The sequence below is a fragment of the Geotrypetes seraphini genome, chromosome 3 (assembly GCF_902459505.1).
Source record: "Geotrypetes seraphini chromosome 3, aGeoSer1.1, whole genome shotgun sequence".
NCBI lineage: Eukaryota > Metazoa > Chordata > Amphibia > Gymnophiona > Dermophiidae > Geotrypetes > Geotrypetes seraphini.
In genome coordinates this window covers 23,449,285-23,477,248 of record NC_047086.1, presented here as the reverse complement: position 1 = coordinate 23,477,248, position 27,964 = coordinate 23,449,285, and the positions used below count along the sequence as shown (strand labels likewise).

General features: G+C 43.1%; 1 protein-coding gene across 3 annotated transcripts in view; it reads right to left on the bottom strand.

Annotated features, from left to right (window-relative positions):
- Positions 1 to 27,964, bottom strand: part of NT5E (5'-nucleotidase ecto) — a 153,067-nt gene that overhangs the window by 33,805 nt on the left and 91,298 nt on the right. For all 3 annotated transcript variants that reach the window (XM_033937784.1, XM_033937783.1, XM_033937785.1), the window contains exons 6-7: positions 23,065 to 23,173; positions 8,966 to 9,115 (exon numbers count right to left, since the gene is read on the bottom strand). In XM_033937784.1, coding sequence (XP_033793675.1) covers positions 8,966 to 9,115; positions 23,065 to 23,173 — 259 coding nt within the window. The remainder of the gene's footprint in view (positions 1 to 8,965; positions 9,116 to 23,064; positions 23,174 to 27,964) is intronic.

The following is a 27,964-nucleotide window of genomic DNA, read 5'->3' as shown; positions in this document are numbered from 1 at the left end:
GTTAAGGCGATAATAGAGGAATGATGGGAGGGGAGGGTGGTAATTTTATGTATTGTAAGATAAATTAGAAAGATTGTCAAGTGATGTGTTTAATTGTATTGTTTCACTGTTTGTACACTTGATGTAAGATTGAAAATCTTACCATTGCTCAGATACTCCCGCAATGTCCATAGCTGCAGATTCTCAAGCAACTGTGTAGCTGCCTCTCCTCCGACCATTTCCCCCCTCCCCCAAGCACTTGTAGGTACCATTAGAATCCACGCACCCAAAACATGCCGGCCCAAACCGATCAATCTGATCCTAGTGGGGCGGGGAACGCTTCCAGAAAGGTCACAGCCTCCTTCAAACTTGCCAATCTGACACCTGTTGGGTGGGACATAAGGCTGAAAATGACGAGACCCCTTGAAACTAGCCAATCTGAGCCCGTTCAGACGTGCATCCGGAAATGCCAATGTTCTTCCCTTCCAAAAGCTGCAGGCTTTGATTAAATAGGCGGCTTGAGTGGAAGCCGGAGGATACTGCAGCACTTCCCAACTGATGGGGAGGAGGGTTGGGCCCCGAATCGGCGAGACCGATTTTTTTAAAAATATGAATCGATTCTAATCGATTCACCTGAAGTGAATCAGGGAATCGATTCGAATTGTGAATCGGGCAGCACTAGTTCACAAGATTAATCTTGAGTCCTTGACTGAATCACCTCTGCCTCTCCCTCCTTTAGTCCACTCTGCTGACGCTCTGTTGACTCTTGCCACCTTTTCTTCCTTCTCTAAAATCACTGAAGACGAAACTGCAAACTTTCTTTCCAACTTCAAACTCACTACCTGTTTCTCTGATTCCATCTCCACCTGCCTACTGATCTCAATCTCTCCTATAGTCATCCCCTCTATCTGCCACATCCTCAACCTATTGCTCTCCACTGCGACTGCACTTGAGTTTCACAACCCACAGTTCTTGACATACTGCTCAAAACAGTCTATTACAGAGTTCCATCTAACATCATGTGGGAGCATTAGCTTAAATCCACCCATTCTTTTCAGACCTGCTGCTCCAAATTGATTATTATGGAAATATTTTGTAATTTCAACAATATTAGTCTTTATTTCTAGGACACAAAAGTCTTTGGCTAGGAAGTGCAGCAAATGAGCACTGCAACCATATGACAGAAACATGATGGCAGATAAAGGCCAAATGGCCCATCTAGTCTGCCCATCCGCAGTAACCATTATCTCTTTCTCTCTCCAAGAGATCCCACATGCCTATCCCAGGCCTTCTTGAATTCAGACAGTCTCTGTTTCCACCACCTCACCTCTACATGCATCTGCCACCCTTTCTGTAAAAAAGTATTTCCTTAGATTACTCCGGAGCCTATCACCTCTTAACTTCATCCTATACCCTCTCTTTCCAGAGTTTCCTTTCAAATGAAAGAGACTCGACTCATGCACATTTACCTTACGCAGGTATTTAAATGTCTCTATCATATTTTTTTTATTGATACAATTTCTGCTTATTTAGTATTATTCATTGTATTTATTCTCTGCCACTCAGTACTGCCCAAAAAAGGAATATGTACTTGCTTCAACTCTCTATTTCTTCATAATTACATCAAAATGACAGCAACATGCAGTAATAATAATATACAAGGGTAAATCAAAAAGTAAAGGCAAAATACATTTAACAGCTTTAATAGAAGTAACTGTGAGCAAATTAACATATCACTTTTCCACATAGTCCCCATGTTAGATGACACATTTGTTATATCATTCAACTACCTTCTGCATTCCTGCAGAGAAGTTTTTTGGCTGCTCCCGAAGTCAGGTGAACACCACTTCCTTTACATCATCATGCTTTGTCTTTTGCATTCTGAGTCGCAGTGATGGACTCATGATTTGTCACCGGTGACAATTCTCTCCAGAATACTTGGATCTTCTTCATACCATCTCAGGAATTGGGTTGCAACTTCCACACACTGTTGCTTATGCAGATCAGTACACTGTTTGGGAACCCATTGTGTGCAAACTCTCCTCTATCCCAAATTATCATGCATTATGCAGCGAACTGAGACACCATTATCAGAATAAGAGAGAGTAACAATTATCCTAGGTGGACAAGAGCTCAGTAAAACAGAACTTCAAAGCCAAATAGCATTCATGTACTGATCACATACTTGGAGCCATCATTAGTCAGAAAAAGCCTGCCCCTTATTCATATTGAAAACTCCCATTTAACTTATTTTCTAAGTATGTATTTTTTAAGAACTTTTTTCTTTTCTATCAATATTTTGAAAGTTATGGGTTTGATTTTAATTCATGTTATATTAAAACTAAGAATGCAGGTGAAACATTTGTTATATATTCTAACATAATATGGGAAGAGGATGTCAAAGGGAAAGGTGATTAAAGGGGATTAGGATTAAATATACTTCTTTAATATAAATGAGATATGAGGGTAATATTATAATTATTTGTGTGACTTATAATTAGATTGTTTATGTTTGGATGATCTTTCTGGAGCGCTTTTTGGCCTGATCTAATATGTGTGTTACCAAGTTTACACAATTAATATATAATGGGGGTGGGTGGGGGAGGGGGGGAAGGGGGAGGGGATTTGAAGGATTTGAATGGTATAATACTAGGGGGAAAATGGTTATTTGTCAAAGATGTGCTGATGTCTGATCAAAAAATTTATCATAAGGATATAGGTCAAAAATTAATTAAGAAATTAGATGGGTATTAAAATCTTTTCTATCAATGTCAATGGTCTAAATCACCCAACTAAAAGGAAAAAAATGTTAGCTTTTCTTCATAAACAAAATGTGGATGTATATTTCATTCAAGAGATGCATCTCTTAGGATTGGAATCTAAGAAGCTATCAGGGGGTTGGGTATCTAAATGTTTGTTTGCACCTGCTATAGGGAAAAAAGCTGGGGTAGCTATTCTTATAAATAGAAAATGTTCTGCTGATTTCAAATTAGTAGATTTTGATCCTTTAGGAAGATGGGTACATGTCAAAATGATTCTGGGGAATACAACTCTGGATTTATTTAATTTGTATGCTCCTAATTCGAATCAAATGGAGGTTTTTAAACAAATTCAAAAAATATTGTTACCACTGGCTGCCTCTAATTTAGTGGTAGCTGGAGATTTCAATGCGGTAATGGATCCGATTTTGGATAAGAGAACAAGTAGAATAATGAAATCGTTAGGTTTAGATAATTTGGTACAATCTTGTGATTTAGTAGATATATGGCGTATTCTTCATTTTAATGATCAGGAATTTTCTTTTTGTTCTCAGGTCCATAAGTCTTTTTCACGTATTGATTATATTTTTGTTTCTAATAAGATAGCACAGAGGGTGATGAAAGCTCTTATTGATCCTATAGTAATTTCGGATCATGCTGGTGTGTGGATTGACTTTCAGTATAATGATTTAGAATATTCAAAATCAATTTGGAGATTTGATAATGCCTTACTTGCGGACTTGAACTTTCTAGAAGATCTTAAAGCAAAGATGAATGAATTTTTTCAAATTAACAATTCGGATAATATAAATATTGAGATATTATGGGATGCTTTTAAAGCAACAATGAGAGGAAATATTTCATATTCAGCATTTATTAAAAAACAAACTAAAAAGCAATTTATTGATTTGGAAAAAGAAATAAAAGTTTTAGAAAATAAATTAATTGAGAAATGGGAATATGAGATATTACAAAAATTATTAAAAGTAAAAGCTAAGTATAATGAGATTTCTTCTCAATTTGTGATGAAAGATATGTTCTCTCGGCAAGTTCAGTATTATGGTAATTCAAATAAGGCTGGAAGATTATTAGAAAATTTTCTTAAGGCAAAAAAAATGAAATCTAAGATTATTGCTATTAAGGATGTGCATGGCAATACACACACTAGCACTAAGGATATTTTGAAGCAGTTTCTTGATTTTTATAGGGATCTTTATTCTTCTGATTCTTATGAAAATAAAGAAAAGGATGGGTTAGATTTTTTAAAGTCATTTAATGGGCCAAATGTTCTGGATCATATAAAAAGAAGTTTAGAAGAACCTATATCTTTAAAAGAACTAGAATCAGCATTGAAATCTCTTAGAGTTGGATCCGCTCCAGGTGGTGATGGATATACTGTTGAATTTTATAAATCATTTCAAAGTATTATTATACCATATCTATTAAATTTATATCAGTATCAAATGAATAATGGAAAGATATCTGGTACTATGGCTGATTCTGTGGTTATTGTCTTGCCAAAACCAAACAGGGATCCTACTTTGGTTTCAAACTACAGGCCTATTTCTTTGATAAATGTAGATGGCAAATTGGTTGCTAAAGTTTTAGCATTAAGATTGGCAAAAGCTCTTCCTTTTATTATTGATGTTCACCAAACAGGATTCATTGCTAAAAGGCATTCATCCAATAATACTAGGTTAGCATTTCATTCTTTAAATTTAGCAAAAAATATTAAAGATCCAGCTTTTCTAGTGTCTTTGGATGCAGAAAAAGCATTTGATAGAGTGGAATGGAGTTTCATGTACCAAGCTTTAGAATGGTTTGGTATAGGCCCCGGTTTTATTAAAATGATTCAGACATTGTATAGCTCTCCTGGTGCAAGAATATATATAAATAATAATTTATCAGATAGATTTAACTTGCTAAGGGGGGTTAGACAAGGTTGTCCTTTGTCCCCTTTACTTTTTGATGTTGTTCTTGAACCCTTGTTAATTGCAATTAATCAAACTAAGGGGATAAAGGGAGTCCCATACTTTAACTGGGAATTTAAATTTTCTGCATATGCAGATGATATATTATTGTATTTAAGAGAACCGGGAACTACCATTCCATGTTTACTTAATCTTCTAGAAAAGTTTGGGAAATTTTCTGGATATAAAATTAATTGGAGTAAATCTGAAGTTCTTCCAATTAATGTTCATTGTACCAAAGGATTATTTGATTCATATTCATTCATATGGAAAGAGGAAGGTTTAAAATACTTAGGTATTATTATAAAAAATACAATTGATGACACAGTGAAAGAAAATGAAAAACTTTTATTAAGAAAGATTACAGAAATGTGTGAGCAATGGAATCCTTTACATCTCTCTTGGTGGGGAAGAGTTCAAACAATTAAAATGATGATATTGCCTGTGGTTTGTTATCAAATGAGTATGATACCAATATTTTTTCAGGGGTCATTTTATAAAAGTTAAACAAGATTCTTACAAAATTTGTTTGGTTTGGGAAAAGACCCAGAATTGATTTAGCATCATTACAAAGAAATTTTTATAGGTACCATCAAGCCTATATTCTAAGACAGGGTATGTATTGGATCCTCCCAGATCTCATGGAGAATGTACCTGATTGGTTATACTTGGAATGGCGACTCCTGTTCCCATTACATTTAGAACATGTAGTGAGTATAAAATTACCTAGGAAATACAAAGATAATAGGATTTTACTTGATACCTGGAAGACTTTAAGATTTGTTAGTAATTTGTCACCAGATCCAATTGCAAAATCATTAAGTCAATCTATTTGGGTTAACCCCAGGATCAAAATTGGTGGATTCAAAATAGTTTGGAAGCAGTGGATAATAGCAGGTATACGGACATTGAATGATGTTATTTCAGATGGATCGCTGCTTAGTTTTTCACAATTGCAAAATAAATTTGGATTAAATAAATCACAATATTTTAAATGGATGCAATTGAAGCAGGCTATTCAGGTAGGGTTCCCTGAATGGAAGGGTCTTAATTCTCAATATAGTCTGCAGGTCCTCTGCTTTCAGGCGGATTTTTTGGGACACCAAGCCACAAAATGGTATAAAATATTATTTGGATTTTTAAATAAAAAAAAGAAAACTGGACTTAGGGATATTTGGAGTATTGAGATTGGACAGGAGATTTCTGCATCTCAATGGCAAAGATTTTGGTCCTGGAGGTTAAGATCTACAAAATCAGCATCTATGAGTCAAACGTGGATGTTTTTGTTACATAGAGTTTTAAGGACCCCTACAAGTTTACAAAAATTAGATAGCACTAGATCCAATAGATGCTGGCATTGTAGATTAGAAGTGGGGACGTTAGATCATTTGATTTTTTTTGTCCCTGTATAAATGCTTTTTGGAAACAATTTGGCCCCAAATTAATAAACTATTAGAAAATCATGTAGGACTCTCATATGATACTATATTATTTGGTACTGCAATGAGAACGCAGAGTCCAATTTCGGTAAATAATAATAAATTATTATTAATATTGACAGGGGTCGCCATGCAACAAATTACTCAAAATTGGAAAGATTATACTAAATTAAATTATACATTTTGGTGGAATTCAGTATGCCACATATATAAGATGGAAAAGATGATAGAGTTACAACAAGGGAATATACATAATTTTAAAAAAATTTGGGAGCCATTTACTAGTTTCTCTAATGATCAGATATCTTAGCACATCGGTAATATATAGATGGGATGGGTTAGGGTGGGGTGAGGGAGGGAATAAGTATTATATGAATTAGGATTTTTGATGAATTAGGGGGTATTTAATTTATTTCTAGATATGTTTGAAGGTATTTACAAGTGTTTGATGAAAATTGTTTTCTTATGTATGAATCACTTGTAAGATTTTTAAAATGAATAAAGACTTTAAAAAAAAAAAAAAAAAATATTTTGAAAGTCCTTCTCAAATACAAAAAAGGAAATCCCACCAAAAACTGTTATGTTACCCAAACAGTAGAAGTTCACTTAGCTGCAAAATGTAAGATGTACTCAATCCAACAGATGAACTAGATGAAACAGTCCAATGTGCCACATCTAATATAATAAAAGGTTAAGCCTGGCATTCACACTCCCATCGCGTGTTCCGTTTTCCGTGCGCTGTAGGGCACCGCAGATAGGAGTGCGCATGCGCGCGAAACACTCTCTCCTCCCCCGAGGCGGATGTCGGCCACGGCGGCTGTCGGTGGTTGCAGGCTGCACGAAGCTCTCTCTCTCTCTCCACCCCCCCCCCCCCCCCAGGCGGATGTCAGTGATTGCAGGCCGCGGGAGCCCAGACGCCATTTAAAAAAAAAAACAGGCAAGATTTTAAAGTCATGAAAATCCGTCAGCCGTGAAGTATGCAGGCGGCATACTTCATCGCCGATGGCTTTTCAAACCCCCCCCAGCACCGCCGCCGCTGTAGCTTTTAAAACCCTCCACCCCTCCCCCAGCTTTGTGGTTAAGGCCTGGCTTCTTCGGGCAGCAGCAGCGTTTAAAATTTGCTGCTGTTGCCGGCTTCAGGCCTTTCTCTCTGGCGGGTCCTGCCTACTTCATGTTTTCATGAAGACAGGACCCGCCAGAGAGGAAGACCTGAAGCCGGCAACAGCAATTAATTATAAATGCTGCTGCTGCCCGATGAAGTTGAAGGAGGAAAGGGAGAAGAGGGGTTGAGAATGGTAGGGCATGGAGGTAAGGAGGAAGGTATAGGGGGGGAGGAAAATGCTGCACAGGGATGTGTTTGTTTCAAGATGAAACCTGGTGTAGACTATTTTATTTCCAAGGATTTATCAGGCAGATGCTCAGCTTGCCTGGCCTCCGTCCTCAATAAAAAAATTATTTGTGTCTCCTCTATCCCACCATCTTGGGCAGTGACTAGGCAGTTGACTAGCCCACTTATATAAAGAGGGGGTTTACACAAGTTGTGGAGTTTAGATACCCAGCATCTAATATATAATAAAAGCCTATGGGAGGAAATGCTGCAGTACAGGGAAATGGAGGGGCAGAAAAAGGAAGGGAGGCGTACTGCTGGGCAGGGGGAGCAGGAAAAAGGGTCAGGGGAAGAGGTGCTGATGGACAGGGGGGGGCAGAAAAATGAAGGGAGGCCTACTGCTGGACAGGGGGATAAGGAAGGAGGTGATGATGAACAGGGGGGAGGTAAAACAAAGGGAGAAGGGCTGCTGCTGGATAAGGTGAGCAGTGATGGGGTGGTGGAGGACACAGGGGAGGTAAAAGGAAGGGAGAATGGACAGGGGGAGCAGGCAAGGGGTGGTGGTGGACAGCCAAGGAAAAAAAAAAAGAAAGAAATACAGAAAGCGGCTAAAGAGAGAGAAAAAAAATATAAAGACAACACACACACACATATATTCTAGCACCCGTTAATGTAACAGGCTATAAGACTAGTAGATCTAGTAAAGTTGTTAGTAAATGCTCAATGGAGCATCTCCGTTTCACTTATCATCAGGAGCAGGGCATCATTGCTGATCATAAAGATAAGGAACTCAAGTCCAAGACTAACTGCGGCAAAAATCAGCAAAGCAGGGAGGCATTCAAGAGAGGAAGAAACTTGAATGCCTCCCTGCTTTGCTGACCATAAACTGTTTTTGCGAGAAATATTTCAATGGTCTGAAGAAAAATTTGAAGTCAGATATGTTTTGCTATGAACTGTTTTTTGAAGATAAATGCTTAAGTCTGCTAAAGGAGAAGATCCTGCATTTTTGTTTTGCATTAAAACACTTTTGATGAACCTTTTGGAGCATTTATGCAAAAGAGAGAGTGAATAAACTGCTTTTGGTTACTCATTTTGAGTTCCTGTATCTTTCAAGCAGCCTGTTCCACCAAATCTATTATTGGACAAAGTGCTCAGTCCAGAATCAGTGACCGGGTCAACCCTGCTAGGCACATGCCAAGGGCTAGCACCCAGCCACATAGCACACTTGTTAACTGTCCATACTAGGTTTCAATGAATGATGTCACCCACATGTGAGAATATAATTCCTGCTTGTCCTCAGAGAATAAATTTTCTCTTTTTTTTAACATTATTTTGCAAATAATTATATTTGTAAAACATCAAAAATTAAAACAAAATCAACACACACAGGATGAGCTTTGGGACTAATATCAATTCTGCAGTGGTCTTAACTGCTGTAGTGAAGCTGAGACAGTACTACAGTTTATAAGCAATGTACAAAGTTCAACTTACCCCCAACCTGCAGGAATTCTCCTTTGCCTGACCCATATCTGTGCACACTATGCTCAAATGCCGCTTTTAGTGTTGATCCTTTTAATTCAAGTAAATCGAATGTGCCTCCAAAGGGCAAAACAGATATCAAATCTTCCAGAGTAATGATTCCTGTATGTGGAAGAGTTAAAAATAGATTCAACAGTTCCAAGCAAGAGCTCAACAAAACGATTATATCTTATGAGTCAAATTACGTATTACCACTGTAAAAGAGGACTGGAATTCAGAATCCCTGGCTTAATATCATTCCTTGTGAAGCACTCCTAATAATGGAATTACAGTGGTACCTTGGATTACGAGCATAATCCGTTCCAGGAGCATGCTCATAATCCAAAATGCTCGTTTATCAAAGCGAGTTTCCCACACTCGCAAACCGGTGCACTCATAAACCGAGGTACCACTGTAAAAGCTACCTGGATTTCCCAGCAAAATCCTGTCCATGATACATTGAACGTATTCTTCTAAACAGAATTTAAAACTAATGACATGATGAAAATTTACTACTCGGATGTAAACTTTTAAATATTCTATTTTCTAGTTTTGTTTTCTCTATGACACACTAGAATAAGGCAACCATAATAAAAACCCAACATCAGCCATAAGGTGTTACGGTTTTATTTGGATTTAGCTCACACTTCTCTCAACAGCTCAAGGTGAGCTGCTAGTACATAAGATTTGTAATACTGGGCCAGACCATAGGTTCTTCAAGTCCAATATCTCCTCTTCCACAGTGGCCACTCCAGGTCACCAGTGCTTAATAATGTATTTTCCTGATGGAACCTGTCAATTCTTTTTAAAACCCATATCTACAGTGAAGAAAGCCAGGCTCTTGAATCTGAGATGGCTATAGAATCCTGAACTCCTTAAGAAGCTTTTTTCTTCAATAACTATTCTTCTTATTATGACCAAAAATAAAGGCAAGGTAAGGGTTTTCCTTTTGTAGCTGCCTACCATAACTACTCTTGGTGGCAAGGATTTATCAGTCCAGCATCTTGAACCAGGAGGGCAGAACTCTGTAAAAGAACATAAGCAATGCCTCTGCTGGGTCAGACCTGAGGTCCATCGTGCCCAGCAGTCCGCTCACGCGGCGGCCCAACAGGTCCAGGACCTGCGTAGTAATCCTCTATCTATACCCCTCTATCCCCTTTTCCAACAGGAAATTGTCCAATCCTTTCTTAAACCCCAGTACCGTACTCTGCCCTATTACATCCTCTGGAAGCATAAGAACATAAGCAATGCCTCTGCTGGGTCAGACCTGAGGTTTGCTAGAAGAACGGCCGGAAACATGAGGACAGAACATTTCTTTAAACCCAGAGTTGAGGGTTCCATCACCACCACAACTAATCTCTGGAAGCTCAAGTATGACTCCAGCAAGTCGCAGAGTCCAGAAATGTCCTTGCAGGAGGTGTGATCTGAGGGCAAGTCACCATTGTGGTCAGGTGGAGAAGCGCTAAGCTTTCTGAAGGGATTAATGGCCTTGATAACACTTTTCAGTGAAACATGTTGGCAAAGTTATCCCTGAAAAGAAGACCACATATAAAGCACAGTTACCGTAACAGGTGTTATCCAGGGACAGCAGGCAGATATTCTTAACGCATGGGAAACGTCACCGACGGAGCCCCGGTACGGACACTTTTAACTAGAAAGTTCTAGTTGACCGCACCGCGCATGCGCGGATGCCTTTCCACTCGACGGAGGAGAGCGTGGTCCCCAGTTAAGATAAGCCAGCTAAGAAGCCAACCCGGGGAGGAGGGCGGGTCCTAAGAATATCTGCCTGCTGTCCCTGGATAACACCTGTTACGGTAAGTAACTGTGCTTTATCCCAGGACAAGCAGGCAGCATATTCTTAACGCATGGGTGACCTCCAAGCTAACAGAGAAGGAGGAGGGATGGTTGGCCATTAGGAAAATAAATTTTGTAACACAGATTGGCCGAAGTGTCCATCCCGTCTGGAGAAGGCATCCAGACAGTAGTGAGTAGTGAACGTGTGAACTGAGGACCAAGTGGCAGCCTTGCAGATTTCCTCGATGGGCGTGGAACGGAGGAAAGCCACAGAAGCAGCCATAGCTCTGACCCTGTGGGCCGTGACAGCACCTTCCAGTGAGAGACCGGCCCGAGCATAACAGAACGCAATGCAGGCAGCAAGCCAGTTGGAAAGCGTTCGTTTAGAGACAGGGCGACCTAGAATGTTAGGGTCGAAGGACAGAAAGAGCTGAGGTGAGGAGCAGTGAGCCCTGGTACGGTCAAGGTAGTATGCAAGGGCACGCTTACAGTCCAGCATGTGCAACGCCTGTTCCCCAGGATGAGAATGGGGCTTAGGGAAAAAGACAGGCAACACAATGGACTGGTTGAGGTGGAAGTCCGAGACCACCTTGGGAAGGAATTTAGGATGGGTACGCAGAACCACCTTGTCATGGTGAAAAACAGTGAAAGGAGGGTCGGCAACCAGTGCATGCATCTCACTAACCCTCCTGGCAGAGGTGATGGCAATGAGGAAAAGCACCTTCCATGTTAGAAGTTTGAGCGAAGTTGTGGCAAGAGGCTCAAAAGGAGGTTTCATGAGAGCTGATAAAACCACATTCAGACGACAGGAGGAGGCTTCAGAGGTGGTTTGACATTGAAGAGGCCTCTCATGAACCGGGAAACCAAAGGATGAGCCGTAAGCGGTTTTCCGAGGATAGGCTCATGAAACGCAGTGATGGCACTGAGGTGGACTCTGATTGAGGTAGACTTGAGGCCAGCGTCGGAGAGAGAGAGCAAATAGTCCAATACAGTTTCCACCGCCAATGAGGTGGGATCGTGATGACGCAGTAGACACCAAGAGGAGAACCTGGTCCACTTCTGATGGTAACATTGGAGGGTGGCCGGTTTCCTAGATGCATCCAAAATGCGACGGACGGGCTGAGACAGATTCTCTGAAGAGGTTAGCCCGAGAGAAACCAAGCTGTCAGGTGGAGCGAAGACAGATTGGGATGTAGTAGAGACTGATGCTGCTGCGTAAGTAGAGTAGGAAACACAGGAAGAGGAATGGGCTCCCTGGAGCTGAGCTGAAGCAGGAGGGAGAACCAGTGTTGGCGAGGCCACTGAGGGGCGATGAGAATCATGGTGGCCCTGTCCCTGCGGAGTTTGGATAACGTCCGCAACATCAGAGGTAGAGGAGGAAAGGCATAGAGGAACCGATCCGTCCAGTCGAGCAGGAATGCATCTGGGGTCAGACGATGAGGAGAGAAGAGTCTGGAACAGAACTGGGGCAGCTGATGGTTGTGAGGAGCTGCAAAGAGGTCCACCTGTGGAGTGCCCCAGCGAGCAAAGATGGAGTGGAGTGTTGGAGGGTCCAGAGTCCACTCGTGGGGTTGAAGGATGCGGCTGAGATTGTCGGCCAGGGAGTTCTGTTCGCCCTGGATGTATACAGCCTTGAGGAAGAGACTGTGGGTCGTGGCCCAGGTCCATATTCGGAGGGCCTCCTGACAGAGGAGGGGGGATCCGGTGCCGCCTTGCTTGTTTATGTAGTACATGGCGACTTGATTGTCCATGCACAGGAGAAGAACCTGAGGGTAGAGAAGGTGCTGGAAGGCCTTGAGAGCATAGAACATGGCTCTGAGTTCCAGGAAATTGATGCGATGTTGACGCTCCTGAGGGGTCCAGAGTCCCTGGGTGCGTAGATCTCCCAGGTGAGCTCCCCACGCATAGGGGGAGGCATCCGTGGTTATGATCATGGAGTGAGGGGGTAGATGAAAGAGTAGACTCCTGGAAAGATTTGAGGAGTTCAACCACCAGTGAAGAGATTGCTGAAGAGACGATGTCACAGAGATGGGATGAGAAAGAAGATCCATGGTCTGTGACCATTGGTTGGCAAGAGTCCATTGAGGAGTCCATTGAGGTGGAGTCGCGCCAGAGGAAGCACATGGACCGTCGAGGCATGTAGCCCAGGAGGACCATCATCTGCCGAGCTGGGACGGAGTGATGAAGGAGCACCTGACGACAGAGATGGAGCAGGGTCCGTTGTCGGTCGGCGGGAAGAAACGCCCTCATCAGAGTGGTGTCCAGAACTGCTCCAATGAATTGAAGTCGCTGTGTGGGAAGTAGGTGCGACTTGGGGTAGTTGATCTCGAACCCCAGTAGATGGAGGAGCGAGATGGTGTGATGAGTAGCGTGTAGCACAAGCGGAGATGTAGGCGCTTTCACCAACCAATCGTCCAAGTAGGGGAACACCTGGAGGTCGTGAGACCTGAGGAAGGCCGCCACCACAATAAGGCACTTGGTGAACACCCTGGGTGATGATGCGAGGCCAAAGGGTAGCACTTTGTACTGATAGTGACGGTGCTGTATCTGAAACCGTAGGTAGCGACGTGAAGTCGGATTGATTGGGATGTGAGTGTAGGCCTCTTTGAGGTCCAGGGAACATAGCCAGTCGTGTTGAGAGAGAAGAGTGTAAAGCGTGGCAAGGGAGAGCATTCTGAACTTCTCCTTGACCAGACACTTGTTGAGGTCCCTGAGATCGAGGATGGGACGGAGGTCTCCTGTCTTCTTGGGAACCAGGAAGTAGCGGGAGTAGAATCCCTGACCCCTTTGGTCCGGAGGCACCTCTTCGATGGCACTGAGAAGAAGGAGGGATTGGACCTCCCTCAGGAGGAGGGGGGTTTGGGAGGAGTGAAAAGCAGACTCTAAGGGAGGATTGTCTGGTGGAAGAGTCTGGAAGTTGAGAGAGTAGCCGTGGCGAATGATGTTGAGGACCCATTGGTCTGATGTGATGACCTCCCAACGGCTGAGGAAGATTTGGAGGCGACCTCCGATAGGCTGAGGAAGAGGCAATGATGGTGGGAGACTGGCTATGCCCTGGAGGAAAAAGTCAAAAGGGCTGAGAAGGTTTTGACGGAGGAAGAGGCTTGGCAGGTTGGTGAGACTGTGAGCGAGCCTGAGTTTGATGCTGTTGACGAGGTCGACGAGGCTGCTGTTGAGGCGGGATGAGAGGTCTGGCCGAGAACCTGCGTTGGTAAGAAGACTGCTGTCTGTAGGGGTGAGCAGGCGGGGGTCTTCTTTTTAGGCTTCACCAGGGTATCCCACCTGGTCTCGTGAGCCGAGAGTTTTTGGGTTGTTGAGTCCAGGGACTCCCCGAAGAGTTCATCACCAAGACAAGGTGCATTAGCCAGGCGGTCTTGGTGGTTAATGTCGAGGTCAGAAACTCTCAACCAGGCCAGACGCCTCATGGCAACAGCCATGGCAGACGCTCGAGAGGTCAGCTCAAATGAGTCATAAATGGAGCGCACCATGAATTTCCGGAGTTGGAGCAGACTGGAAATTTGTTGTTGAAAAAGAGGTACCTTACGTTCAGGGATGTATTTTTGTAAGGCGGAGAGTTGTTGCACCAGATGCTTCATGTAGAAGGAGAAGTGAAAGGTGTAATTATTTGCCCTGTTGGCCAGCATTGCATTCTGGAAAAGGCGCTTGCCAAACTTATCCATAGTTTTTCCCTCTCTGCCAGGAGGGGTGGAGGCATAGACACTGGAGCCCTGAGTTTTCTTTAAGGTGGACTCCACCAGGAGAGATTCATGGGGCAATTGAGGCTTGTCAAACCCTGGGATGGGAATGACCCGATACAAGCTATCCAATTTGCGAGGGGCCCCCGGGACAGTGAGGGGGTTCTCCCAGTTCTTATAAAAAGTTTCCCGTAGGGTGTCATGTACGGGTAACTTGAGGAATTCCTTAGGAGGTTGTTCAAAGTCTAAGGCATCGAGAAAGGCCTGTGACTTTTTAGAGTCGGACTCTAAGGGAATGGAAAGAGCAGCAGACATCTCCCTAAGGAATTTGGTGAACGAGGACTGTTCAGGTTTTGAGACGGTATCAGTCACTGAAGGTTCCTCGTCCGTGCAGGAAGCGTCTTCCTCGGTACCGTGTGGGGATTCTTCCCATAAGTCTGGGTCCCTGATGTCGGGGTGCGCACGGCGGGACATCGGTGTAGAAGGCTCGGCATGGCGGGTTTTGGAGAAAGACTTGCCAGAGCGGACTGAGGCGGTACCGGGTGAGGAAGACCGGTGCCGTACCTGGTACCGAGGAGGATCGGCATCAGAGCGGGTCTGTACCGTAGGTTGGGAAAGATGTGGCTCAGCCGAGAGGACCGGCATGGAAGTGTTGAGCGGTACCGAGGGGGTCGACACCGATGGAACGGTGCGAGGCTCAGACCGGTCCCGTACCGGAAGGTGCGGTGCCAGCAACACCAGCAACAGTTGTTGGAGCTGTTGTTGCAGCTGCTCCTGTAACTGTGTTTGGAGTATGGCCGCAATGCGGTCGTCCAGGGGAGGCACCGGTACCGCTTTTTTCTTCTTCGGTACCATAGGTGCCGCTCTACGCTCCGGCGATGAGGAGGCCGATGACGAGGCACTCACCGATATCGGAGCGGAGCGTTTGCGGGGTCGATGCGGTGCCGGGGTTGCCGGTGTCGCAACCGTGGCAGGAGGGCGCTCAAGGGAAGTGGAAGGCTTCTTAGCCGGCTTACCTGGGGCCAGCGACCCCGAAGAAGGATCCGGTGGAGTCGAAGTAGTCGGTGTCGACTTTTGCGGTGCCGTCGACGTCGCGGCAGATTCCATGGCAGATCCGGTACCGAATAGAATATTTTGCTGGATCTGCCTATTTTTTAAGGTGCGCTTTTTAAGCATAGCACAGCGGGTGCAGGTGTCCGCCCAATGCTCTGGACCCAAGCACTGCAGGCACCAATTGTGCGGGTCGGTAAGAGAGATTGGGCGTGCACACCGCTGGCACTTCTTAAAGCCCGGTTGAGGGGGCATGAAGGGAAACACAGCCTCCGCAAAATCAAAGTCGGAGGCCTGTATGGTGGCAACAGGCCCCGCCGGGGCCGGCCTGAAAAATAAAGAAAATCCGACAATTTTTTTTTTTGAAAATAAAAAGGAAAGTAACCCGAAGGGAAAAAAGAGAAAAACAACGAAAAATTACGCGAGCGGGAAGGCAGGAATTGATTTTTCAACGGCCGTTGAAAACACATGCGTCTTCTTTGCTCCACGGAAACGAAGAAACTGGGGACCACGCTCTCCTCCGTCGAGCGGGAAGGCACCCGCGCATGCGCGGTGCGGTCAACTAGAACTTTCTAGTTAAAAGTGTCCGTACCGGGGCTCCGTCGGTGACGTCACCCATGCGTTAAGAATATGCTGCCTGCTTGTCCTGGGATAAGTTAAGTAACTTTATTAAGAGTAAAACGCTAAGTTACATATTTATCTATTTAAGCAATTTTGATAAATATAGGATCCTGTGAAGAAGCAATACTTAAAGCCTAGGACAATGAAATTATGGAGTCTGAGGTGGTGTTTCTGAGGATTATATGAAGAAAATAATAGAGGAGAACCAGAAATAGAACAAAAAGATATTACTCTATCGATTACATTTCTGGTTTATTGAATGTTCTCACTATAAGTCTGAATTTAAAAGCTCAGTGCTGAAGTGGAAAAATACTGGAAATCTGACATATACATTTGAAAGTGTGTGACATGTACTTCTTAATGTTGCTACCAGATGAGAGATGAGCGCTGCAGTCTCTGGTAGGGGAGCAGCAAAAAAACATGACGAGCAGGAGAGAGAAGCAGAGGCAGGAGACCAAGAGGGTAATCGGCATGAGTTAGCTCCACCCCCTCCCCGACGTCGACCACCGACGCTCCGCCTTAAAAGGGGAGGGGCCAACGGCGCATAATTGATCTGAGCAGGAGAGAGCAAAAGAAAAGCAGTTGCAGAGAGGCAGAGGGAGAGAGAAGCCAAAGGGGAAAAACCAGAAAAAAGAGCAGGAGAGAGAAGAAGATGAAGTACGTGTCTACCTCTGGTAAGAATTGGGACATGAAGTTACCTTTGGTACTGATGGCTATTCGTGCCACGCCTCACCGTTCTACGGGGGTGACGCCTTTTGAAATGATGACAGGTAGAGAAATGACATTACCAATTCATTTGTTGTATAGAACTAATGATGTAAATCTTTCTAGTGCTACTACTGCTCATGAATATGTCACCCATTTACGTAACCATTTACAGGGTGCATTTTCTTTTGCCCAGAAAAATCTGGAAATTGCTGCTAAAGGGGTCCCACGGCAACAAGAGGTCATCCGTGGAAAATCAGAGGCGGGAAACTGCGAGGTGACACCAGGAAGTTCTTTTTTACTGAAAGGGTGGTTGATCGCTGGAATAGTCTTCCACTTCAGGTGATTGAGGCCAGCTGCGTGCCTGATTTTAAGGCCAAATGGGATCGACACGTGGGATCTATTCACAAGGTAATGGTAGGGGAGGGTCATTAGGGTGGGCAGACTGGATGGGCCGTGGCCCTTATCTGCCGTCAATTTCTATGTTTCTATGTTTCTAAGGTAGAAAAGCCTATTATGATCATAGGACTACCACAAAGGAATACCAAATTGGCGACAAGGTATTTTATTACAATTTTGGTAAAACCAAGACCAAAGAAAGTAAATTTTTGCCAAGTTGGCATGGTCCATTCCCTATAGTGGAAAAAGCTTCACCTGTGGCCTATCAAATTCGCATCAAATCAAATTTTCCAGGTGCAGATGTCCTTAAATGGGTCCACATTAATCAACTGAGACCATGTCATCCCAGTAAATTTGCCCAGGATGAAACCATTGTTGTGATGAAGACATTAACCTAGCAACAGCCTAGGCTGTTCTCTCTCTTTTTTGTTTTTCAGATGGCGAAACGAGTTCTGCCGATGCTGTTCCTGGTTGTCCTGCTGATTGGAGTTGTTACCAAAGTGATTGATCCTGGTCCACAGTCCCGTGTTGTCCTTCAAGATTCTCCTGGTTTCTTCCTCTTCCCGTTCCAGATCTTGCTCCAGACCATCTTCTTTCGATGTTTCTCTTTTCCATTTGGACTCTACTCCTACTGAAACTGAATTGGAAATCTTAGATGTTTTCCGTGGACATCCTATCAACTTTACCCTTGAAGTGGAACAATATTTGATGACAAAGCCTTCACACACCATTGAACTGAAAGTTGATAATGATAAGCTTCATATTGAGGACTTTCATATTGGCTCCTCCAATGTACATGAAGTTGTTGATACTCGCAGTATTGATCTTTTTATCACTGTTGTTATTCCAAATTTTGCCATCCTGTGGGTTCTCTTATTTGGGTTCTCTGTTTTTGCACTCTATGAGACCATCCGGATTAGACGTCTTATTCTACAGAAACCATCACATACTGACTTAAGAATGCATGATTACATTGCGGCTATGAAAGAGTAATTTTGCTAGCCGTATTTTTGATTATGATCTTCCTGTCTTAACTTTTGCTTTGGCATACCTTTTGTGCCTTGCTAAGTAGTTATGATTTTTGATTTTATCATATATTGCCATTATTCAGTGATTTTATTCATCTATTTGGCTGGGTTCATATATTTTGCCCTTGCCTTTATGATTATTATCCATTGATTATTAATATCTTTGATTTATCGCTGATTTATATGGTATTGCTTATGTTTATGCATTTTTATATCACCTTGGGTCTTGTCGATCCTTTCCTACTTAGTTAGGTTGAAGGTGAAATTGACTCCATTGAAGTTATTTCTCCTCCAAAAGGGGGGACTGTAGGGATATTTCCGTATTCACACCTGAAGGTTAGGCCTCTATGATGTCATCAAGCCTGAACCATTGTTTCAAGAATCTCTCTGCAAGCAACTTTTCAGCATGAATTTTGCAAGAAGTAAGAAGTACACAGCTTTGCTGTTTCTGCCTGATGCATTATGGGGATGTACCCGAATGTTGCTATTCAAGGGCATTCATCTGTGCTTTAATAATGGGACAGTGTGAATCTTGAAGAAATTATTCTGTTCTTATCTGTCTAACGGCCCTGGGTCTTCCAGCATATATGATACTTTATACAGAAAGGCTATTCATCAAGTTCTGTTTCTGGATTGGTCCGAGGAAGTCATCTGATGAGATTCAAGAAAAGAAAGGTGCTAATTAATTAATAATTAGTTAGTCTGTGATAAGGTCCGGGGAAGCTCAGATCTGCTCACAGATGTTCTAATTGTAAACTTTTTCTTTTAATAATTAGACCTGTAAGTTACCTCATGTGATTCTCTGCCTAAGAGATAGAAATTCGGACATTTAAAAACTGTTCTGAATTTAGCACAGATAAACGGAACTCATTGCTGATGATTTATAGCCTCATCAAGGATTTTCAACACGTGTAACTTTTACAACGGTATTCCTGACGTCTTCCAGCTGACAAGAAATTTTCACTTCCACCTAATTGTGCCGGAGAGGCTAATTAAGGGTGAGCATACGGAAATTACTTTTATTAGCTTGGGAATTAGATAGGAATCAAGTGTGATAGGTAAAGGGTTGGAAAGTTACCTGGGTGATAATATAATCATTTGTTAATCAGGGATTATTATTATAAGGAATAGTGTGTGTGTTTAACAAGAAGTTTTACTTAATTGTCTAACCATTAGATTGTGACAATCATGTACTGAGTTTCATTTGTGTAATTAGATATTTTGGACAATACTTAGATTCTGCAGCTGGCTTGTGAATTATATTTTTCTATTTTCATAATAAAGATATTTCTCATTAGCCTGGGTTTTGTGTTGTATAATTAGACCTTGATATTTGAACTTGAATAAGAGGTTATGGTTTTCTCTAGACCACTTAACAGAGAAGTAACGTGTTTATAATACTGCTAAGTGAACCATAAATCCTTCTACAGTAGACCAAGAGGGGAATTGGCGAGAGTTAGCCCCGCCCCCTGACATCGACCACTGACGCTCCGCCTTAAAAGGGGAGGGGCCAACGGCGCAGAATTGATCTGAGCAGGAGAGAGCAAAAGAAAAGCAGTTGCAGAGAGAGGCAGAAGGAGAGAGAAGCCAAAGGGGGAAAAACCTGAAAAAAGAGCAGGAGAGAGAAGCAGAGGCAAGAGACCAAGAGGAGAATTGGCGAGTTAGCTCCGCCCACCCCCAATGTCAACCACCGAAGCTCCGCCTTAAAAGGGGAGGGGCCGACAACGCTCAGCTGTTCGGCGCATGAAGGCGAGCATTAAAGGCGCTCGCCTTAGTGAGAGCACCTTTGTGAAGGGCCTTGAGAAGGGACGAGCCACCGCTAAAGCAGAGCTGAAAGAGACCACAACAGGCGCAGAAGGTACACAACCAGGCAGACATAGCAGGTACAGAAGCCACACAACCACACACCACTAAAGGAGAGCAGAAGGAGACCACAGCAGGCGCAGAGGGCACACAACCCAGCAGACATAACAGGTACATTGAACACACAACCACACACTGCTAAAGGAGAGCAGAAGGAAGACACAGTAGGTGCAGAGGACACACAGCCAGGCAGACACAGAGGACACAGCAGATGCAGAGGACAACCACAGCAGACACAGAAGGCATCCACAGCAGAACGGCAAGCAGGCACCAATGGAAGCAGCAGACAGAAGCAAGATATTGAGCTACCCAGTTTTCTGCACCGTCTGCCATATGTATGACTACCTCCCCTCTGGGAGGGGTCTTACGTATGCGCTCAATGCGGAGAGCCTGAAGAGACAAGTCAGACTCCTGGAGGGTAGAATACTGGAACTGGAGGCACTTCAAGCAGTGGAGGAGGGAGACAGAGATGCAGAGAACATCAAGACAGGGGAAGCAGAGAACAACACAGAGGACACCATAGAGGAAGTCCGAGAGCTGGAGAAGTTCATAGAGGAGGCATACAGGGAGGCTGTGGAAAATCACCAGCAATAATGGAACTGCCGAAAGACACCTACAGAGAGTGTGGACCACCCGAGAGACAACCACCATGAAGAAATGGGTGACACAGCAGCGAGAACGAAGGATACGGACCTGCGGCAAGAGAGATGGACATACACCAGGGACACGGACCTGCGGCTGGAGAATCAAGAGAAGATAGAGGACAGCAATCATTGTGGGGGACTCCATCATCAGATAAGTCGACAGCCACATAGCAGAAGGAAGACTGGATCGGCTGGTAATCTGCCTACCGGGTATCAAAGTAGAAGACATAGTGAGCCGCATCAACAGGATCATCGACAGTGTGGAAGAAGAAGATACGGCGGTGGTGATCCATGTGGGGACGAACGTGAGCAACAGGAACTACAACAGGGAAGTACTGAAGGACCAGTTCTGGATGCTGGGAAGGAAGCTGAAGACCAGAACGCAGAGAATAGCATTCTCGGAAATCCTGCAGGTACCCAGGGCTGATGAGAAGAGGCAGATGGAGCTGCAAGCAGTCAACGTGTGGATGCGGCGCTGGTGTGAGGAAGAAGGATTCCACTTCCTGCGCAACTGGACGACGTTATGGGGGAAGAGAAAGCTATACAGAGACGGAATGAGGCTACTTGCAAGCAACATCAGGAGAGAAGTTGAGAAGTTTTTAAACTAGGAAGAAGGGGAAAGCCGATAGTCGACCAAGAGAGAGAGTTGATGGTTCGGGACAGTACTACTAAGATATACCAGGCTCTATCTAATACAAAAGCAAACAATTAAAAAGAACATTAAGACTATACAAAAATGTCTCATTTAAGTTGACTTGGAAGAAAGCATTTGCTTATCCCTGGAGGTACAGTCAAAAAATATATACTGAAGGGGTAACTAACTCAACTACTAACTAGATGAATACAGTAGAGTGACTAAAGGAAAATGTTTGAAAAAAGAAAAAAGTCACTACTTGAAAAGGTCACTTCATAAAGATGTAATCATGGACCTTTGTACATACTCTTGTACAATGAACTCTGCTCAGAAATATGAAGGCATAATGTTCCGCCTCACCCACCAATCATTGCAGTGTTCAATGCATACAGATTTCTCCAGGTTTCAATTCTAAGCTGTTGTGTTGCTAGCTGCTAAAGCTATGCTTAATTCTTAATAGCAACAGCAAAAATATCAAAGAAGTCATTCACTTATCTTTGAAAAAATATAGCTGGTTCTGACGTGCTACGTTTCGAATCTGCGTCAGGAAACCGACACAACATGTAAAGTTGGACTGGAGGTGCAAACTCACTAAATATGGTCTATAATTTTCTAAAGATGTCAATAACCCGATTTCTTCTTGGTATACACCAAAAAGAAATCGGGTTATTGACATCTTTAGAAAATTATAGACCATATTTAGTGAGTTTGCACCTCCAGTCCAACTTTACATGTTGTGTCGGTTTCCTGACGCAGATTCGAAACGTGGCACGTCGGAACCAGCTATATTTTTTCAAAGATAAGTGAATGACTTCTTTGATATTTTTGCTATTGCTATTAAGAATTAAGCATAGCTTTAGCAGCTAGCAACACAACAGCTTAGAATTGAAACCTAGAGAAATCTGTATGTATTGAACACTGCAATGATTGGTGGGTGAGGCGGAACATTATGCCTTCATATTTCTGAGCAGAGTTCATTGTACAAGAGTATGTACAAAGGTCCATGATTACATCTTTATGAAGTGACCTTTTCAAGTAGTGACTTTTTTCTTTTTTCAAACATTATCCCTGGAGGTAAGCAGCACAGAATCAAACTACTTTTTGGGATCTTACTGGGTTCCGACTGGTCACTGTAGGAAACAGGAAACTGGGCACAATGAACCTCTGGGTCTGACCCAGTATGGCAATTCTTATGTTCTTAAAAGTTAGGCAATTAACTTTTAACAACAGGAATGGAGGAAGAAAACAACAACTTCTATGAAAAAACAACTCCACTTAAATAGCTGCTCTGGCACAGCACAGAAAATCAATCTTTAAGGGAGGAAAAAGCCTCAGACATAAAGAGCAGGTCTGAGGCTTTTTCCTCCAAAGGAGGGTTTTTGAGCCAGTGATGTCTAAGGAGTAGAGCTATTGTGATTGCTCTCTTCATAAATGAGGCTTTTTCCTCCATTAAACATTGATTTTCTGGGCTGTGCCAGAGCAGCTATTTAAGTGGAGTTGACTTAAAGCTAGGCATACACAAACTGCATGTGAGGTCTGAGGATGGCAATTCTATAGATTGGTTTTGAAAATAACCTCCCTCTACCCTCATGTACAACCTTCTACAAAGCCGCAATGCAGAAATACACAAAAGTCTTACCATTATTATATCTTTCATTAATAGGTGAACGGATGCTCCCCCCATTTAGGATGCAGAGAGAAACATGATTCCATCTCTTTTCATCAGGAAATCTGATATTGTTGTAAATCTGTATCAATTACAAATAACTCATACAATATAGATCATAGCATTTCAAAGTTGATCACTTAGTCCTATATATTAATTTTAAGAGAAATGAACTAAATTAGGAGAGGAAGGTGAACGTGTGTGGTTGGGTTGGATATCTGGCTGTCCTCAAAACCCAGGTTAGCAGCTTTTCTTTCTTTGAGGATATCATAAAAGCTGGAATTTGTAGCCCAAGGTATTTCCCCCAAACATTAAAAAGAGATTAGGTTCTTACCTTGCTAATATCTTTTCTAGTAGATAGATGTGTTATTCCAGATGTACGGGTAATATCCCTATGTTCGCGAGCCATGCAGAAGGAGCAGAAGGAATCCATTCCAGCTTTTCAATACCTCTTGCTTCACCACAGGACTCTGCTGCCCCTTCAGTTTGTACCAAAGCAGGAGACAGCCCTACATAGAAACACATGTGAAGGAGGGATACAGGGGAAACTCCCCGAACTACAACTCTTGTTCTGCTTTGAAAATATAACAAAAATGTTAAACATTGCCACTGAACAATGAAAACATCAAAATAATCATACCAAACAGAAACATTTATGCAGCTCAAACATTACCCCAACGTGTTATAGCAATAGATTATTCTTCATATCCTTAAAGTCTGGTTTGGACTCAAACCTTTTGATTTCTGCATAAGTATGCAACAAGCTAAATTCATAGACCAGACAGACTCCACAAGTTGCAACATGACCAAAGCACATGGCCAAAGCACAACAGCGAATCCTTGCAGTCCTCGGGTTAAGAACGTCCGACTTATGTTGGACTCATACTTCCCTTCCTGTGTCAATGCGCCCCCTCTTCCTCTCCCCCCCTTGCATGTCATCCTACCCTCCATTCAGTGTCTTTATTAGGTGTTTACATCTGCTGGTTGGTTGCTTCTTCCCAATTGCACTTCTCTTACAAAACTGTGAACAACAGCTCCTGAACGCGGCCCGCAGCTAAACCAGAAGCCTTCCCTCTGATGCCAGAGGGAAGGCTTCTGGGTCATCTGCGGGTCACGTGTAGGAACTGCGGCTTTGCAAAGAGAAGTGCGGCTGGGAGGAGGCAGCCGACCAGCGGAGGTAAACACCCGTGGGAGGGAGGGAGGAATGAATTTGGGACGCAGAACGGAGGGAAGGACGATTAGGAGAAAATTAGGACATGAAAGGGAGTTAGAAGGTCACGTTGGGATATAGAAGGAAGGGAGGGAGCACACACTTTGGACAAAGGAAGGGAGGGGGGGTCCCATGCCAGACTTCCCCTTGGGATCTTGTCCATCCAGATAAGTTCTCCACATCAGATTGACAAATTTCAGAGAAAATGCAACATTAGGCAGTGATGGAGTCTCCTTTAGATGACTCCAGCTTGCATCTTTTGGGCTAAATGGCCTCCATGCTCCTGTGCTTAGGTAGACCGCCATTCTGGGGCTCTGGAAGGAATTTACTCCCAGCGATAGACCTCCAACCATTTCTCTTAGAGAGCAAAGGGGAGGCTAAGACAGCTGCTCCCACCCCTTCATATGCTGCGCAGTATGTGGTGCAAGGGTGCTCTTCAGACACCCATCCAGCACAAACCTGGCATGATCTAGGGGTAAAGGAGTTTGAGGACTCCATGCCTGCAAGTTTTGAGGCAAAACATGGTGATTTGAAGGTTCTGCAGAACTTTAAAAAAAACAAAACAAAACCAAAAACCTGGAAATCCAAGATGGCCACTGCTGCAGCATTTTGACTCCAAAATGCCTTAAACTAAACAGCAAAAAAGGGATTTTATGAGAAGAGGAACCCTAATGGAAGGGGCAGAAACTTGAAAAAACAGTTTTTAAAGACCCCCTCTATTTTCCTCATAGGTTGTAAAAGCCTTACTCACTGTGACCTGTGCTGGAGATGTCCTGTAGCCTGCCTCAGCTCTTAAAAGTAGCTGAATCTGGAGAAGAAATCACTGCCTCAACTAGATTGTTCCTCAACTCCGACTCTTCAGGCTGCCAGTTGGACCAAAGTCTGACTGATACTCTAACCCTTGCAAATCCCCACACACAAAAAGGGAGAATGAAATGCAGCCAGCACCCCAAAATGCCCAGCTGAGTCCCCTGCGGATGCCTGACAGCCTGCGCTCAAGTCCCTGCGACCCAATAGGTGAACAAAGCTACTAGAGGACTGGACCTCAAGCTCCACAAAAGTTTCTGCAGGCTGGCTAACAGGTGCTTGACCTTCAAAGTGGGGAGCTCTGAGCACCGAAAGCCGCCAAAACCTGTGAAAACCTTCTCCAAGTTGATTCTTGAATGTCAGTCAGAAACAACTTCTGTAAATAATCTCTATTTATGTTACTGTTTTATGCAGGGGTCGCTTCTGCGCTCCTTTGATGCATTTGTTACCTGATTACAGTTTATGCTGTCAGGTTAATTCTTGAGCAGGGCACTTGTTTAAGGACTTCATTGCTATGGGTGCCTCTACTTCACGTTTGTAAGGTGACTTTCGGTGCTTGGATACTAACTGTATGTTGAGCTAGAGAGCACACTGAAGTAGAGCAGAAGCACAGAAAGAGAAAAAATCTGGATTGGATTCCTTCTGCATATGGCATGCGACCACTGAGATACTACCCACTTGTCTAAAATGTCTCCCCTATCTACTGGAAAAGAGCTTACCAGAGTAAGTACATAATCTCTTTTTATATTGTTTAACGTCATCATTTCTTAAAATTTATATATATTTAAATATATTGTCCACTTATTAGATATCTTGTTCATAATTTCTTTACTAGTGCAATAGGTGTGTCATTCTAATCTAATCTAATCTTTGGTTTATATACCGGGTCATCTCCCAGTGGAGCTCGACTCGGTTCACATATAATTAAGACTAGAGTACATAGCAGAAAACATAGAAGAAGGAAGAACTAATTAAAAACTAAAGTACATAAGAAAACCATAAGAAAAATAACTATAATATTATTATTTCATTGAGGCTGTAGTTAAACCATTTAAAAATTGTGAGAACAAAGTTTTCAGGAATTTACAAAATAATTGTAGCTGGCCTAAAAGCCTAATGGAGTTAGGAAGTTCATTCCAGATCTCTACAAACTTGAAAACAAAAGATTGACTGAGCTTCCCAGCAGATTTAATTCCTTTAAAGGGAGGGAAGGCTAACTTATATATTTGTGTGTTTCTCAAATGGCAAAGTCTAAGGCAGGGATGCCCACACATTTTGGCTTGCGAGCTACTTTTAAAATGACCAAGTCAAAATGATCTACCAACAATAAAATTTAAAAAAACACAAAGCACACTGTACGCAGAGAAAAGTATCCATTATGAGAATTTATATCTGCTGTCTTTATTTTGCACTATGGCCCCCTTTTACTAAACCGTGATAGTGGTTTTTAGCGCAGGGAGCCTATGAGTGTTGGATGCTGTGAGAGGCATTCAGCGCAGTTCCCTGCGCTAAAAACCGCTATCGCGGTTTAGTAAAAGGGGAGGGGGTATATTTGTCTATTTTTGTATAGTTGTTACTGAGGTGACATTGCATATTTTAAAGTCATCTGCCTTGACCTCTGAACACCCCCCCCCCCCGAATATAAATGATAATTAACAATTTTGATCACTAAATTGAAAATAAAATCATTTTTCCTACCTTTTTGTCTGGTGATTTCAGAGTCTCTGGTTGCACTTCCTTCTTCTGTAAAGCCAATATTTCTTTCTGCCTTTCTTTCCCTCTCCCCCTGCCTGCCTGTCTTTCTCTCTCCCCCTGCCCCCCCCTTCTTTCTTTCTGCCTTTTTTCTCTCTCTCCCTGCCCTCCTCTTTCTTTCTACCTTACTTTCTCTCTCCCCCTGCTTGCCTTTCTTTTTCTCTCTCCCTGCCCCCAAGCCATCGCGCCGATATCTCCACTTCTCCAATTCTTTCCCTACCCCCATGCCCCAAGCCACCATGCCAAGTTCTCCCTGCTGCTTCCCTGAGCAAGGCCTGGCACATACAAGCGCCGGGCCCACAAGACTTCACCTCCAATGTCAATTCTAACGCCGGGAAGGAAGTTCCAGGCCAGCCAGGCAGCGATTGGCTGGCCCAGAACTTCCTCTCCGACGTCAGAATTGACATCGGAGGTGAAGTCTTGTGAGTCCAGCACTTGTACACACCAGGCCTGTCTCGGGGAAGCAGCAGGGAGAAAAAGATTACAAAGGCAACGCAAGCGACCATTTGGGCACCCCTGGTCTAAGGTTATTCCAACATAAGGGGACAAAAGAATCAAATATTCCATAGAGAAGCTTGAAGATTATGCATGCACATTTAAACTGGATCCTAAAGCGAACTGGAAGCCAGTGAAGCTTTATCAACAAAGGGGAAACATGATCATACTTTTGTTTCCCAAAAATGAGCTTAGCTGCAGTATTCTGTATTAACTGAAGTTTGCTTAATGCCTAGATAAACTGAGTTACAATAATCTAGCTGAGAAAGCACAGTGGATTGTACCAACGCTAAGAAATGTTCTTGATGGAATAGTGATCTGAACCTTCCTCAACAGAAACACTTTTCTGTCAATGAATTTATCTGTTCATGAAATGTAAGTGATGAGTCCAAGATGACACCCAGGACTCTAGATGAAAAATCTATATGTAGTGAGAAACCTGTTTTCAATGTGACAGAGGAAGGGAGGTTTTCTAATCTTGGCCCAATCCAAACAATTTGGTTTTGGCAGCGTTCAGTTTCAGTTGAAGTTTAGAAATGCAGCCGTCTATACTAGGGACCAGTTGTTAAGATCAGGATCAACTTCTAATAAAATGAAAATATTGTCTGC